We start from the raw sequence: 14,833 nt of genomic DNA on the forward strand, positions 1-14,833 counted from the left end.
AACTGTAGTAAGGAGCCTTTGGGGAAATAGTAAAATGTAATATTGTATGTGTGTTTCGTGAGGAATAAATCTTATCTTATCTATCTTATCATCAAAAGTTACGAGCCGAAGAAAATGTGCCTTATTTTAGAAAATAGGAGGGACAACCCCTAAGAGTCATAGACTCTTAAAGAAAATCACACCATCAGATTCAGCGTATTAGAGAGCCCTGTTGTTGAAGTTTCAAGCTCCTATCTACATAAATGTGGAATTTTGTATTTTTTGCCAGAAGGCAGATCACGGATGCGTGCTTATTTGTTTGTTTTTTTTTGTTTTTTTTAGTTTTTTTCCAGGGTTGATCGCATCGACCCAGTGGTCCTAGAATCTGGCGAGAGGGCTCATACTGACGGAAATGAAAAGTTCTAGTGCCCTTTTTAAGTGACCAAAAAATTGGAGGGCACCTAGGCCTCTCCCAGGCTACTTATTTTCCCAAGGTCACCGGATCAAAATTCTGAGACAGCCAGTCGAGTCAGCATAGTCGAAAAACCTTATAACTATGTCTTTGGGGACGACTTACTCCCCCACGGTCCCCGTGGGAGGGGCTTACAAGTTTCAAACTTTGACCAGTGCTTACATATAGTAATGGTTATTTGGAAGTGTACAAAAGTTTTCAGGGGAATTTTTGGTTGCAGGGGGGGGGGGTGAGAAGAGGGGAATATATGGGGGAACTTTCCTTGGAGGAATTTATCATGGGGGAAGAAAATTTCCATGAAGGGAGCGCAGGATTTTCTAGCATTATTGAAAAAAAGCAATGAAAAAATAAATATGAAAAAGTTTTTTTTAGCTGAAAGTAAGGAGCAGAATTAAAACTTAAAATGAACAGAAATTATTACGCATATGATGGGCCCCCTTCCTCCTAATACCTCGCTCTTTACGCCAAAGTATTTTTAGTAATTTCAACTATTTACTTTACGGCTTTTGTGATTTAGGGGTCATTCTTAAGAAACTGGGACAAAATTTAAGCTTTAGTGTAAAGAGCGAGGTACTGACGAGGGGGTGAACTCCCTTATATACGTAATAAAAACATGAGAATACAGAAGTCCGTTAATTAAGCTAATTTATCAGTTACGCATATCTTTTACTAATCAAAACATTCGTAAAAAATTAAAAGTTCTAGTTGCCTTTCTGAGTAACCAAAAAATCGGAGGGCAACTAGGCCTCCTCCAACACTCCTTTTTTCTCAAAAGTATTCGATCAAAACTATGAGAAAGCCATTTAGCCAAAAAAAATAAATATGCAAATTTTGTTTTAATTATTCATCTACGGATAGCCAAAATCAAGACATGCATTGATTCAAAAACGTTCAGAAATTAAATAAAAAGAAACAAGTTTTTTTTAACGGAAAGTAAGGAGCGACATTAAAACTTAAAACGAACAGAAACTACTTCGTATGTGAAAGGGGCTGCTTCCTCATCAACGCCCCGCTCTTTTACTGTTTTAAAAAGTAGAGTTATGAGAAAGAGTCAAACTTTAGCGTAAAGAGCGGGGCGTTGATGAGGAAGCAGCCCCTTTCTCATACAAAGTAATTTCTGTTCGTTTGAAGTTTTAATGTTGCTCCTTACTTTCCGTTAAAAAAACTTGTTTCTTTTTATATTTAATCTCGAGAAAAGTACTGCGCTATAGAGGTTGTCACTGGAGAATCTTTGATATACAGAGGATACGCCGAGGAGAGGCACCGTTGTTGCTTTATGCCCCAATCGGTGTTGGAGAACTTAAGTCTAAGTAACGATAAGGAATACATAACAGGGTAAAAAAAATTATGATCGATATTACCAAACAGCTTTTTTTGCTGTGTGAATGATTTTTTACTAGGAATCTCGACTACTTTTCTCGCAATCTCCGCTCGATTTGATAGAACATAAAAATGTGTGAATGATTTTTTACTAGGAACCTCAACGACTTTTCTTGCAATCTCCGTTCTAGTTTATGCATTCTCAGTGACATTTCTTTTGATTGGTGGTGACAATTTATTCTATATCTGCTCCAATTTATGAGATCTCAGCCTCAAAGATTTTTGGCCTCATCAATATTTTGACATTTCCGAGTTACCTATTTTTTATGGAGCCCTCGACCCCAAAGTTGTCATTCTTGGATGCAAGTAGTAGAATATCAAACCCGCAAAAAAATAAATCTTGGTGACCCAGATAGCAATTTTGGTTAAAATTTATTCAATTTTGGTTACATATTATGTATTGTTGACTTTCTTTTGTCCAATTTTAACCCAAAATAAATGTCATATACCTATCATAATATTAATTGGGCTAAGTTTTTTTTTCCAAAATTCCAAGGTCCCGCTCAAGCTCCTTAAGTCCAAAGATAATGAGCGTTAGAATCAAAATGGTTTGAAAATAATAAATTTGGTTCTACCTCATTATCCTTCTAAAAAGCAACTACTAAAGTTTAAAAGCTTTGTCATTTAGTCCATAGTGTTGATTAATTGACCTCCCACTGAACATAATTGCCAAGTAGACTGGTGGTGAACACTGATATGCTTAGCTTAACTGGTAATTATTTGGAATATAATTGAGGTACTTTTGACAGTTAGATTTAGGCCCATAAATAATCTGCATCAAAATATTAGTATATCTCATCATAAGTAGGTACTCATTTTTTTTTTCTAAAAACATGCAGCAGATAAGAAATTGATATGAAGAAGTCTATTAGCTTTGCCGTTCACGAGGCGGTGGCCATCTATGCCCAGAGCTACAAAAATTAGTTCAAATGTTGCTGAAATCAATTCGATTGACAGCTGTATCCTAAAATAGCCAAAAAGTTCTTAATTTATGATTCATATTAGATATATTTAAACAAAAATGCTCAGTGACAAAAATTGAGGATGGTTATTGGCTCCCAAGATTAGTTAACCCTCCTAGATTTTGAAAAATATCTATTTCGGTATTCTCATTGAAAAATGACTTTTTTGGGGTCTTTATTAAAACAAAAGTAAAAGTAACTAAATTGCCCACCCCCTTGTTTTTGAAATATAAGTTTTTGCCCCCCTCCCCCTACATTCTATTAATTTGAACCGGTGTAAGTGCTGCCATTAGTCTTTTGGGCCAAGAAGCTTAGTATATTGGAGACTAAAACTAAAAATAAAACCTAGAATACCCACTGGATGGTATGAAGCCTTCTTCCCCAAAAGATATACCCAAAAATATATAATCAACTAACTATGTACTGGCTAAACGAAAATAAAATATTGTGTTCCTGATAATTGATGAAACAATAGTAGATTAACTACGAATTAACTAGGGGGAAAAAGTGCTCGAGGCATGTATCTTAATTCAGAGCAATTATTTTGAAGTACTAAGAAATTCATACTGTACAAATTGGCCAACTGCCTAATGGCTAGTTAAATCAGCAAATTGTGTGTTTAATTCAAGCTGGATGCCTAAAAACTGAATACAGGAGGGGGGGTCTTAAGTTCTAGGGCCTATACTATTTTTCAGATAGTTTCCTGCTGAGCCATGATTCAAGAGTGCCTTAGTCCCATTCTAATTACATTCACTGAATTCTGCAAAAAACCAACTGCCTAGTAGCTTAAAAGTTCATTAATATTTTGCAAAAAAAAAACTGGCAAAAGAACAGTTTGGCAAAAAAAATTCCAAATCAGTAAATAATGCACTTCATAACCAGAAACAATCTGCTCACTTAACTTTTCCAACATGATAATTCTAATTCTAAATAATTTCTAACATGATTCATTGTCTGTTTAGCCCAGCTCACTTTTTACCACACAGTTCGAAAAAAAAACCGTAAAGTTTAGCTTCAAAACATTAAAATTCATTTTTATTTTACTAATATGATACTATGGGCTGGTGATATTTTTCCGTGCGCATGGCTGCACAGAGAAATTTAGGGTCCGGTCTAATAGCCACCTCCACACCAGCTATACAGAATATTCACGCACAGGAGGCCTCTGAGTCTTACCCTCCCCGGGTAAATAATACCAGAAAAATGTTGCAATTTTTTTCATTTATTTCATCTTTTTCATACATTTTTAGAATCCCCCCCTCTCAACCAGTTAGGCTCATTGCCTAATCGTTGGTTTCATAGAGTCTAGACACAAAGAGGGATAGAATCATCTATGAAACCAAAACAGCACATTATTTGTGACCTTTAGGATCATCAAAATCTGTGGGCTTACCATTGTAAGTCTTGAGGTTCTTTTTGTGTAGACTTCCCTATGAGGCTCCCATTGAGACACTCCATATTCTTGTCGAAATTTTTGTTTCTCGATATAAATCGTCACATTTATTATCTAATCATCTATTATTTCATTAATAGGTAATATCTAATTAGCAAAAGTGCAGCAAAAAATTCATTCTGGAACTCGTCTAACCAATCTTCTTTTTTTGTGGGCGGATGAAATACGGATGTCCAAATAAGGCTAAGACACATATTCTCCCATATTGCATTAGCACATAACATATATGTACTAGCTTACTTATGGGCCTATTTTCCTAATTTTACAAGGGCTCTGGGGCTTAAATTTCCTTGGCTGTGGGTTTATGTGACATAGGGGGATTGTGTTAATGCATCAACTATACAATTACTTTCTTAGTATATTTTCTAAAGTTATTTCTTAGACTAAACTACCTTTCCTTTTGAAATTGAAACATAAATGCATTAAAAGCAGGTAAAATTTTTCAATAGGGCGGAGTATTAAAACAAATGACTCTTTGAAACAGAAAATATGAAAAATACGAATATCTCAGCTTCAAATCCGGAAGCCTTTATTAACAGAAAAAACATGGTCGAAAAAATAAATAAAAATAAGAAAACACAGCAACAGTGGAAGGACACGCGACAAATAAAAAAAAAATAAAATTATAAAAATGAATTTTTTGCTTATTTGTTGTTTATATTTTATATAGCATTTGATGTTTTTTCTCTTTGTGTGGTTTGTTTAGACTAATTCTTTTTCGCTGATAAAGAATTCTGGACGTGAAGCCGACATCTTCAAATTGTTATTATGATCTTTATTTCGAAGGGTTTTTTCCCCGTTTGAAGTTTTCACTGTCTCATTATAATTTTTATCCGTTTTTAAGGTTTTTTGTTTCAGTCTTAATAATTAATAAATATTGACATAAGAAATGTCAACTTTTAAAATGTCATCAACTTATTTGTCAAAACTTTCAATCGTTTTCCCCTATTGACATGCCAATCTAAAAGTTGAAATCACACTTTAATTTTGTCTCATATTATCTGAACGATGATTGTATTTTGGAAACCGTCTAGTTCGTCTCTGTGCGTCAGGGGAGCGGTATTGAACCTAAGGATTCTAAATTATAAATATTCTTATTTCTACCAATCTTTAAAAAAGAATTTTTATTTTGCCATCGTACACTGATACATATATTTGAAAGCTTACAAGCGAATTTCTAAATTTTACGAAGGTCTAAAACTTTATATTGAAGTGATTTTTTCAGATTACATGCAGGGTCTGAGTAGGTATGTATGCACAGAAGGAGGACATACCCAAAAAAAAAATCGCAAATTTTTGTAAATTTTCGGGTGGATCTTATCCAAAGTGTCAATTTTTTCCCTCAGCCCTGAAAATATTCTACCTTCTGGTTCTGACCCCTAAGCCCCTATGGCCTTGCTTCTTTTTTAATTTCGTTTATGTGAATGCTTATTAACGTTAGGAATACAATATTTGTCTCATAGGTTTTTTCTTGATAAATATTTCCATAAAAAAACGTTAACACTTAAAATGTTTATTTCTCAAAACTTTAAATTAAACAAATAAACGTTGGATATCGTGCAAAGATTAGTAGCTTTATAAAAATGAACCATAAAACTAAATGATTCAAGATGTTTCTCACCAGTTTCAGTTCCATGCTAAAATTCACACACTCCCTTAAGCTAGAGATGCACACACACTTCAAGTAAATTGACTTAATATAAATGTATGCGCGTAGCAAATGTAAGTCTTCTTATACAATGCCCCTCCCAAAAAAACGATTAAAATATAAAGTCCCTGCCAAAATTGTGTGTTGCTTGCCTTCAATCTCTGAATTCATCTTAGGTTAACATCAAATTATTTTAGGGTCAATGTAATATACTAAATCGGCAGCTTTGGTAAATATATCGTATTCAAATGGCCCGTGTTTGCTAATTTGCGATTAATGAATACTTAAATAAATAATGAAATATTTAAATAAAGGAAATGATGTAAATCAAAAACTTAACAAAAGAAAAAATAATGAAATCTATTTAGACAAGACAAGTATGAGATAATGTCACAAAAATTAATGTTAAAAATAAAACTAAAAAATCAAAGACTCAAAATATTCTCAAGGACTCGTTTCAAATACTTTGAAGCTTTTCCAAGACTCAGATTTGGTGTCGCATCAGCAAGGCCGTATCCCAGGGGTGGAGGTCTGGGGTTAAGCCCCCCAAATATTTTTCTACCCTCCCCCTCCCCTGACTCGAAAAAAACTTAACACAAATGAACATAAACAAATTTGTTGCGCGTTTTTTAAGTTTTTTTGTAAAGGCCTCCTTCCACGAAAATCGTCAGCTTGGGTACACACATCATAATTGGCCCGTCTCTGCTAATTTGCTATTAATGAATACTTAAATAGGTAATGAAACATTAACAAAAAAAAATCAACCAAGGATAAAGTAGATGGAATGATATTAATGATGAGCTAATTTTAAATAAAAGATAATATGAACATAATTGAACATAATATGACAAGTATAAGAAAATGTCATAAAAACTAATGTTTAAATAAACTGTAATAAACAATACAAATACAATGCACCCCAGCTGTAATATTTCTAAACACGATAAGCAAGGCTATGTCCAGAATTTTTTTTCTGGACGGATTATTTTTTTCGTGGGGGAGTGGGTACAAAAAATTAAAAAACGCATCTATGCATTTTTGTAAAGTTTTTACAATGCAGAGAAACATTTTTGGGGAAGGGATTCAAACCCCTAACTTCTCTTATGAATACGGTATTTATGATAAGCCACCAATGTTCTCAAAAATTCAGCAAATGAAATATGGTTAATATAATGTATTAAATCGACAGCTATGGTAGACTTATTGCTTGCAGTGGACTTACGCTGGTTTACTATTGGAGGAGTCCGCAAGCAAATAACGACATTTTCAAAAGCTCATTCCCATGTGTTTATTAATGTATCCAATTATTGTATTATGGAAATTATAAAGAAAAATAGGTGACTAAAAAATAGGCTGCATATCCAATTGTGGTGGCTGATGTGGTGAACAATTTATGGAAGGCACGTTTGTACAAGGGGGAATTTTGAGGTGCCCCACCCCTCTGAAGGAGAAATTATTACGATTTTCTATATATATACATATATATATATATATATATATATATATATATATATATATATATATATATATATATATATATATATATATATATATATATATATATATATATATATATATATATGTATATCTCATAATTTTTATTTCTTATTTGAGGAACTTTTGATGCATTTTTAAGGGTTGAAGTGCTGTCCAGAGAAGAGTACATGAGTGCTTGCCATCTTTTCACCCTCATTTATTCTTAGTCTAAGCGGCAAGGTCTTCTTAACGTTAATGTTCCGACCCAGGTACGCACCCTAAACTCTCAGAACCTTCTATCGTTATTAAACGTATTTATATACACAAAGGTTTTATATATTCTTATTGTACGTAATCATATATTTAAAGTCGTAGAAATATAATTTCATCCACATTTTATCTAGAAGGCTCAATCATCATCAAACAGTTTGTGGCAACGAACTGTTTGATGGATTACTAATAAAAACGTTCATAAAAACGATAAAGAGTTCTAGTTGCCTTTTTTATGTAACCACAAATTGGAGGGCAACTAGGCCCCCTCACCCACCCCTATTTTAAAGAAATCGTCCGATCAAAACTATGAGAGAGCCATTTATTAAAAAAAAAATCATATGCAAATTTCGTTTTAATTATTCATATACGGTAAGCCAAAATAAAAAAAAATGCATTAATTCAGAAATGTTCAGAAATTAAAGAAAGGCCTTTTTGAAGAAATTGAAATTGTCCAGAAATTGTTCAGGGTTATGTGGGAGGATCTTTCCATTGAGGAATTTAGAATTTCCATGAAGGGGGCACTGGATTTTCCAGCATTATTTGAAAAAACAACAATGAGAAATTAAATAAAAAGCAAGTTTTTTCAACTGAAAGTAAGGAGCAGTATTAAAACTTAAAACGAATAGAAATTATTACGTATATAAGGGAGTTGGGCCCCTCTTCTTCAATTTCTGAAAGACCTTTCCGACTTAGGATATAAAAAAGGAGTACACCCTAAGGGCACTCTTAAATGGTTAGTACTATCTTTTCTTTATTACTATTATTCTTATTACTATTCTTATTCTATTCTATTACTATTATTATTCTTATTACTATTATTCTTTAATACTTTATTTATTTTTTCTTTATTACTTTTTCTTTATTATAGCTTAGATCGAACTGGACATCATAAAAATTACAAAAAGGGGTAACCAGCAGACCATTATGGAATGTTCGAAACTACTGAAATAAAAAAATCTTTGGTACTAGTGTATTATACCAAATACACTCGAGAAGTTTGATAACCAGTTTTATCTTAGTTTCTAAAATTAGATAATAAAAAACAGTCTTTTAACGAAATTAAGGAGCGACATTAAAACTTAAAACAAACAGAAATATATGAAAGAGACTGTCCCCTCCTCAACCCCCCACTCTTTATGCTAAAGTTTTTTATTGTTTTAAACAGTAGAGCTGTGAGAAAGAGTCAGAGTCAAACTTTAGCGTAAAGAGTGGGGCATTGAGGAGGGGACAGTCCCTTTCATATACGGAATAATTTCTATTCGTTTTTAAGTTTTAATGTCGCTCCTTACTTTCAGTTAAAAAAAAACTTGTTTTTTTTTTATTTAATCATAATCTGGATCTAGGATAATTTAATTTCTACTTGACACCATATTCTCCCTTTGTCTTTGCTTTATTGATTAGAAATAAGTCCATAGAATAATCCATAGAACCTGGATAGGATACAACCATGATTAGCCCGATTCTACACCAGACCAACTATTAACCTCAGTTCTTACCTTAATTCCATCACTATTACTATTGTGTATAGCACTAATTATGCACTATGGCCCTATGGTGTACCAAATGGTAGCAATGGTAGCAAACGTTTAATACTCTGAGTTTTGGCTGTAAGTTGCCATGCTTCTGATGGGTGCATGTCCAGCGGCTGAAGACATACCTCTCCTCCCCTCATAGATTTACTCCCTCCCCCTACGATTTTTACATAATTGCGCCACTGCAGAAAAACTTCCTACCTTGACTTTTCTACTTTTTCCTCATTTACTGCGTCTACTATTTCTACTGACAACACTTCCCAAGTAAGTGAAGCAATTTACTTTATCACTTTTCGTATGTCATCTTTTCACCTTCATTTATTCCTAGTCTAAGCGACATACTCTTCTTAACATTAATTTTTAAACCCATGTACGCACCATAGCCTCTCAGAACCTGCTATCGTAATTATACATATGGTGCAAGTCCAGAGGTGGTGCTTCTCTCCTCCTCTCACAGAATTACCTAATGCTGCAAAAAAGTGTCCTCTTATGAGATCTAACACCCCTTCGTTCAAAACCCCACCCCAAAACCTCAAACCAATATTTTTTGCTTTATTCCTTATCACCATGCTGAATTTATGAACACTTCCATTCTCATAAAAAAAAAAAAAAAAAAAAAAAAAAAAAAAAAAAAAAAAAAAAAAAAAAAAAAATAAAAAAAGCTGAAATTAAGGAACACCATCAAAACTTAAAACGAAAAGAAATTATTCTATGTATGAAGGGGGTTGCCCCATCCTCATTACCTCGTTCTTCACGCTAAAGTTTTCAGCACTTTTAAAAATGCTTCCTATTCAGATTAAATGGCTTTTGTGTTTCAGGAGTCGTTCTTTAAAAAAAAAATTAAATAGAAAAACCAAATTTTTAAACTGAATGTAAGGAGCAATATTAAAACTTAAAACGAACAGAAATTACTCCGTATATGAAAGGGGCTGTTCCCTCCTAAACGCCCCACTCTTTCCGCTAAAGTTTGACTCTTTCTCTCAACTCTACTTTTTAAAACAGTAAAAAATTTAGCGTAAAGAGCGGGGCGTTGAGGAGGGAACAGCCTTTTTCATATACGGAGTAATTTCTGTTCGTTTTAAGTTTTAATATTGCTCCTTACTTTCAGTTAGAAAAACTTGTTTTTTTATTTAATTTCTGAACGTTTTTGAATTAATACACGTTTTGGTTTTGGCTCTCCGTACATAAATAATTAAAACAAAAGTTACATATTAATTAATTTTTATGGCTAAACGGCTTTCTCTTAGTTTTGATCGGAGGATTTTGAGAAAAAAGGAGCGGGGGAGTTGGCCTAGTTACCCCCCAATTTTCCGATTATTTAAAAAGGCAATTAGAACTTTTAATTTTTTACGAACGTTTATATAAGTAAAAATATACGTTGCTTACGATTTAACATACGAAACGAACTTCTATATTCGTATGTTTTATTATGTGTTTGAGGGAATTTACCCCCTCGTCAGTACCTCGCTCTTTACTAAAGCTTAAATTTCGTCCCAATTCCTTGAGAATGACCCCTGAATCACAAAGGCCGTAGAATAAATAGTTGAAATTAATTTCTTGATATCTTATTGATTAAAAGTTATCTCCATTTACTTTTTTCAGTATATAGAAAGCCTACACACAGTGATAGGTATTTGAACTGTCACTCGTGCCACGCTATTTCAGTGAAACGAGGGGTTGTGATTGCACTGGTGGATAGAGCTTTCAGAATTTGTTCCCAGGAGTTTTTAGATTCTGAATTTTTGTATTTTTGTATTTAAGGGATGGTGCTACCCGATTAAATTGATTGATAAAATAATAAAAAATAGACGCATTAAACACAACAACAGGGTTATTGGGGATTCACAGTGCACAGAATTAAACTTACCGAAAAGGTTCATTTCTTTGCCTTATGTCCCTACTTTGGGGGAGAAGCTTAAACGAATTTTAGGTAAACATAACATTGATACTTGTTTCCAATCAGTGAGACCATAGGTAGTTTTCTTAATTCTGGGAAGGCTTTAACCCGGGGAGATTTAGTTAGTGGGGTGTATAAAATTCCTTGTTCTTGTGGAAAGTTTTATATTGGTAGAAATCACCAACAATTTACAGAACGATTTATTGAGCATCCAAAAAGAGTTGCTTCAATATTAGCTTACAAGAGGATTATTTCGCAACAGAATAGTTTCAATTTTTATAGTTTTTCCTCAGTTGCTTTGATGTTCTCATTGAAGTAACTCGAATAGCTTCTTTTCCCTACGTGGATCAGTAGCGACAATTGTATTTTTTACAATTGTTTTTAGTTTAGTTTTCTTTTTATCTTGTGCTGAGGACGCCTTGTTTGAATACAGGCGAAATATCCGCGTTGTTTTAGTCTTTCCTCTCTACAGGCCGTAGTCTCGTTTGAGGTTTTTTTGTAGAGTTTATTTCTCTTTGTTGTTTATAAAATTCCTTTAGCGCAAAGAGCGAAGTATTAGAAGGAGTTGAACCCCTCATGTGCGTAATAATTTCTGTTCGTTTTAAGTTTTAATGCTGCGCCTTACTTTCAGTTGAGAAAACTTTTTCATATTTATTTTTTCATTGTTCTTTAAAAAACTGCTAAAAATCCAGAAACCCCTTCATGGAAATCTTCTTCCCCCATGACACATTACTCCATAGAAAGTATATCTTCTCTGGTTTTGTATCAAACTTTCAAGACATATAAGTTCATCATTAATATATATATATATATATATATATATATATATATATATATATATATATATATACTAGCTGTTGGGGTGGCGCTTCGCGCCACCCCAACACCTAGTTGGTGGTGGCGCTTCGCGCTTCCCCCAAGCCCCTCCGCGCGCGTAAGTCGTTACGCGCCATTGTAGTTGTGTCCTTATGTCCCACCCGTTAATATATATATATATATATATATATATATATATATATATATATATATATATATATATATATATATATATACATATATATATATATATATATATATATATATATATATATATATATATATATATATATATATATATATATATATATATATATATATATATATATATATGTATATATATATATATATATATATATATATATATATATATATATATATATATATATATATATATATATATATATATATATATATATATATATATATGTTTTTAACTACGTAAAACTTGCGAATATACAACATTCTTTGCTGTCCCATTGTCTGTGCATATAAATAGATTGTCAGGTTTACCGACTCTTGAACATGCAACATCGCCGTGATTGCTAATCGAACATTCCCTGTATCCCCGTCGTCATTTATATATCCCCCTGTGCCCCCCGGCGTCCCCGTTGTAGTTGTGTCCCTGTGTCCCGATCGTCATTTGTATCCCGGTGTCCCGGTCTGTATATACATTCGTTTTTGAAATGGTTTATTTTTACTTATGTCCTGGTCGTCATTTATACTCCCTGTGTCCCGGTCGTCATTTGTGTCCCGGTGCTTTGTTGATGGTGATTGCTATTATGATGAAATAAATTTTAGTATTTTTCCCCTTTTTTTCTTTTTAGTTTTTTTTTGGTTTTTACTTTTTTTCAGTTTTTTTAGTTTTTTTCTTTTTTCTTTTTAGTTTTTTTATTTTTATTTTTTGTAGTCCCGATGTCCCGGTCTGTAATTTCGTCAGTCAAAAACATGACGTCAGTCGACACACAAACATGACGTCACTCGACAGACACACACACACACAGACAACTTATTTATATATATATATATATATATATATATATATATATATATATATATATATATATATATATATATATATATATATATATATATATATATATATATATATATATATATATATATATATATATATATATATATATATATATATATATATATATATGCATATATATATATATATATATATATATATATATGTATATATATATATATACAAGCTGTTGGGGTGGGGGCGCCCCCACCAACACCTAGTTGGTGGGGGCGCTTCGTGCCCCCCCCAAGCTCCCCCCCGAGCGCGTAAGTCGTTACGTGCCATATTAGTTACGCGCCATTGTAGTTGTGTCCCTATGTCCCACCTGTGAATATATATATATATATATATATATATATATATATATATATATATATATATATATATATATATATATGTGTGTGTGTGTGTGTTTAACTACGTAAAACTTGCGAATCTACAACATTCTTTGCTGTCCCATTGTCTGTGCATATAAATAGATTGTCAGGTTTACCGACTCTTGAACATGCAACATATAATGGTCCATGGGAGAACAATCCGTATTCAGATCTATACCTCATGATTCTAATGATTGCCCTTGAGCTTTGTTGATTGTGATTGCAAATCGACCATTCCCTGTGTCGCCGTCGTCATTTATATATCCCCTGTGCCCCCCGGCGTCCCCGTTGTAGTTGTGTCCCTGTGTCCCGGTCGTCATTGGTTACAAATAATTCAGAGGCAACAACCCAACACAACGGCTCATCAGGAGAATACACTGGCCTATAGGGTTTCGCCACTTTAAATTCTCTACCCAGCCAAGTGTTGTGGCTACCACAGAATATCCATGGCATCCCCGTGTCAGGTATCATCCCCAAAATACATGCCTATGAAATAAAAGCAGCAAATGTAAAACAACCAAGTAACACCAAAACAAGCTTATCTTGTTAATATATCCCTCTTTTTAGCACCAATAGGTAAACTAAATATGATAAAATTTACCAAATCACAAATATTAACTCATTGCAAAAAAAAAATTCATGAACTAAACATTTATAGAATTCATCTTTACCATGTGGTTTTTTTTTTTAAATCTGATCTATTAGAAACACAATTCAAAATAAATGGCGCTGCATCATCATTTGTCGACCCTCCGAAATTAGTTGAAAATTTCTTTAAGTATTTCCAGATAATTCTTTTGATATTTATTTAAAAGTTCGTTATAATGAAAACTAAATTTTTTAAATTGCCTAGTTAATTTATTTGCAGAAAAACCTCTTGATATCAATTTTTGGCTTAAGATTTTACATCTATTTTTAAAATTAATATAATTACTACAAATCCTGGCATAACGAAGTAACTGTGAGAAAAACGCAGAATATGTGATATTTGAGTGTATATTACTTTCAGGGAATGGGAAACTAATCACTTCAAAATCAAAATCATCCGTTTTATTATACATTTTAAAACTTAATTTATTATTATCACAAATATTAACATTTAAATCTAAGAAATGATCTTCATGACCAGCGCCATGACTAGGTTCAAGAGTAAGCTCTGATGAATATATATTTTTAGAAATATCAATAAAATCCTTACAATTTAAGACCAAAATATCATCCAAATATCTTTTATTATTTGACAAAACATGTTTTAAATTATTTGGATTATTCTTATCCATCATATATTTATATTCTAGTTGACTTAAAAACAAGTCAGCTATAAATGGGCTGGCATTCCCCCCCCCCATGGGAATTCCCACGATTTGCTTGTACAAATCACCACCAAATCTTATATAAGTATTGTATAAAACAATTTCTAATAACTCAAAAATCATATCCAAGCTGTAACATCTCAAGTTAACTGTGGTATTAAAGCAATTTGTCCATATAGCTTTTTTTATAAGTGTCTATTTTTAAGAACCTTTTACTAGATA

The 14,833-nt window shown here is 32.7% G+C and overlaps 1 protein-coding gene and 1 long non-coding RNA gene across 2 annotated transcripts in view; one reads left to right on the forward strand and one right to left on the reverse strand.

Moving 5' to 3' along the window:
* The window catches only part of LOC136043895 (protein lethal(3)malignant blood neoplasm 1-like), a 75,777-nt gene extending 69,779 nt beyond the window's left edge, over window positions 1-5,998 (reverse strand). The window contains exon 1 of the mRNA XM_065728923.1: window positions 5,868-5,998. Coding sequence (XP_065584995.1) covers window positions 5,868-5,882 — 15 coding nt within the window. The 5' untranslated portion in view covers window positions 5,883-5,998. The remainder of the gene's footprint in view (window positions 1-5,867) is intronic.
* Window positions 1-7,563, forward strand: part of LOC136043896 (uncharacterized) — an 82,168-nt gene extending 74,605 nt beyond the window's left edge. Inside the window, exon 3 of the long non-coding RNA XR_010621749.1 lies at window positions 7,531-7,563. This is a non-coding gene — a long non-coding RNA (uncharacterized LOC136043896). The remainder of the gene's footprint in view (window positions 1-7,530) is intronic.
* The last annotated feature ends 7,270 nt before the right edge of the window (window positions 7,564-14,833 follow it).

This window comes from Artemia franciscana, chromosome 2 (assembly GCF_032884065.1).
Source record: "Artemia franciscana chromosome 2, ASM3288406v1, whole genome shotgun sequence".
NCBI classification, from domain to species: Eukaryota; Metazoa; Arthropoda; class Branchiopoda; order Anostraca; family Artemiidae; genus Artemia; species Artemia franciscana.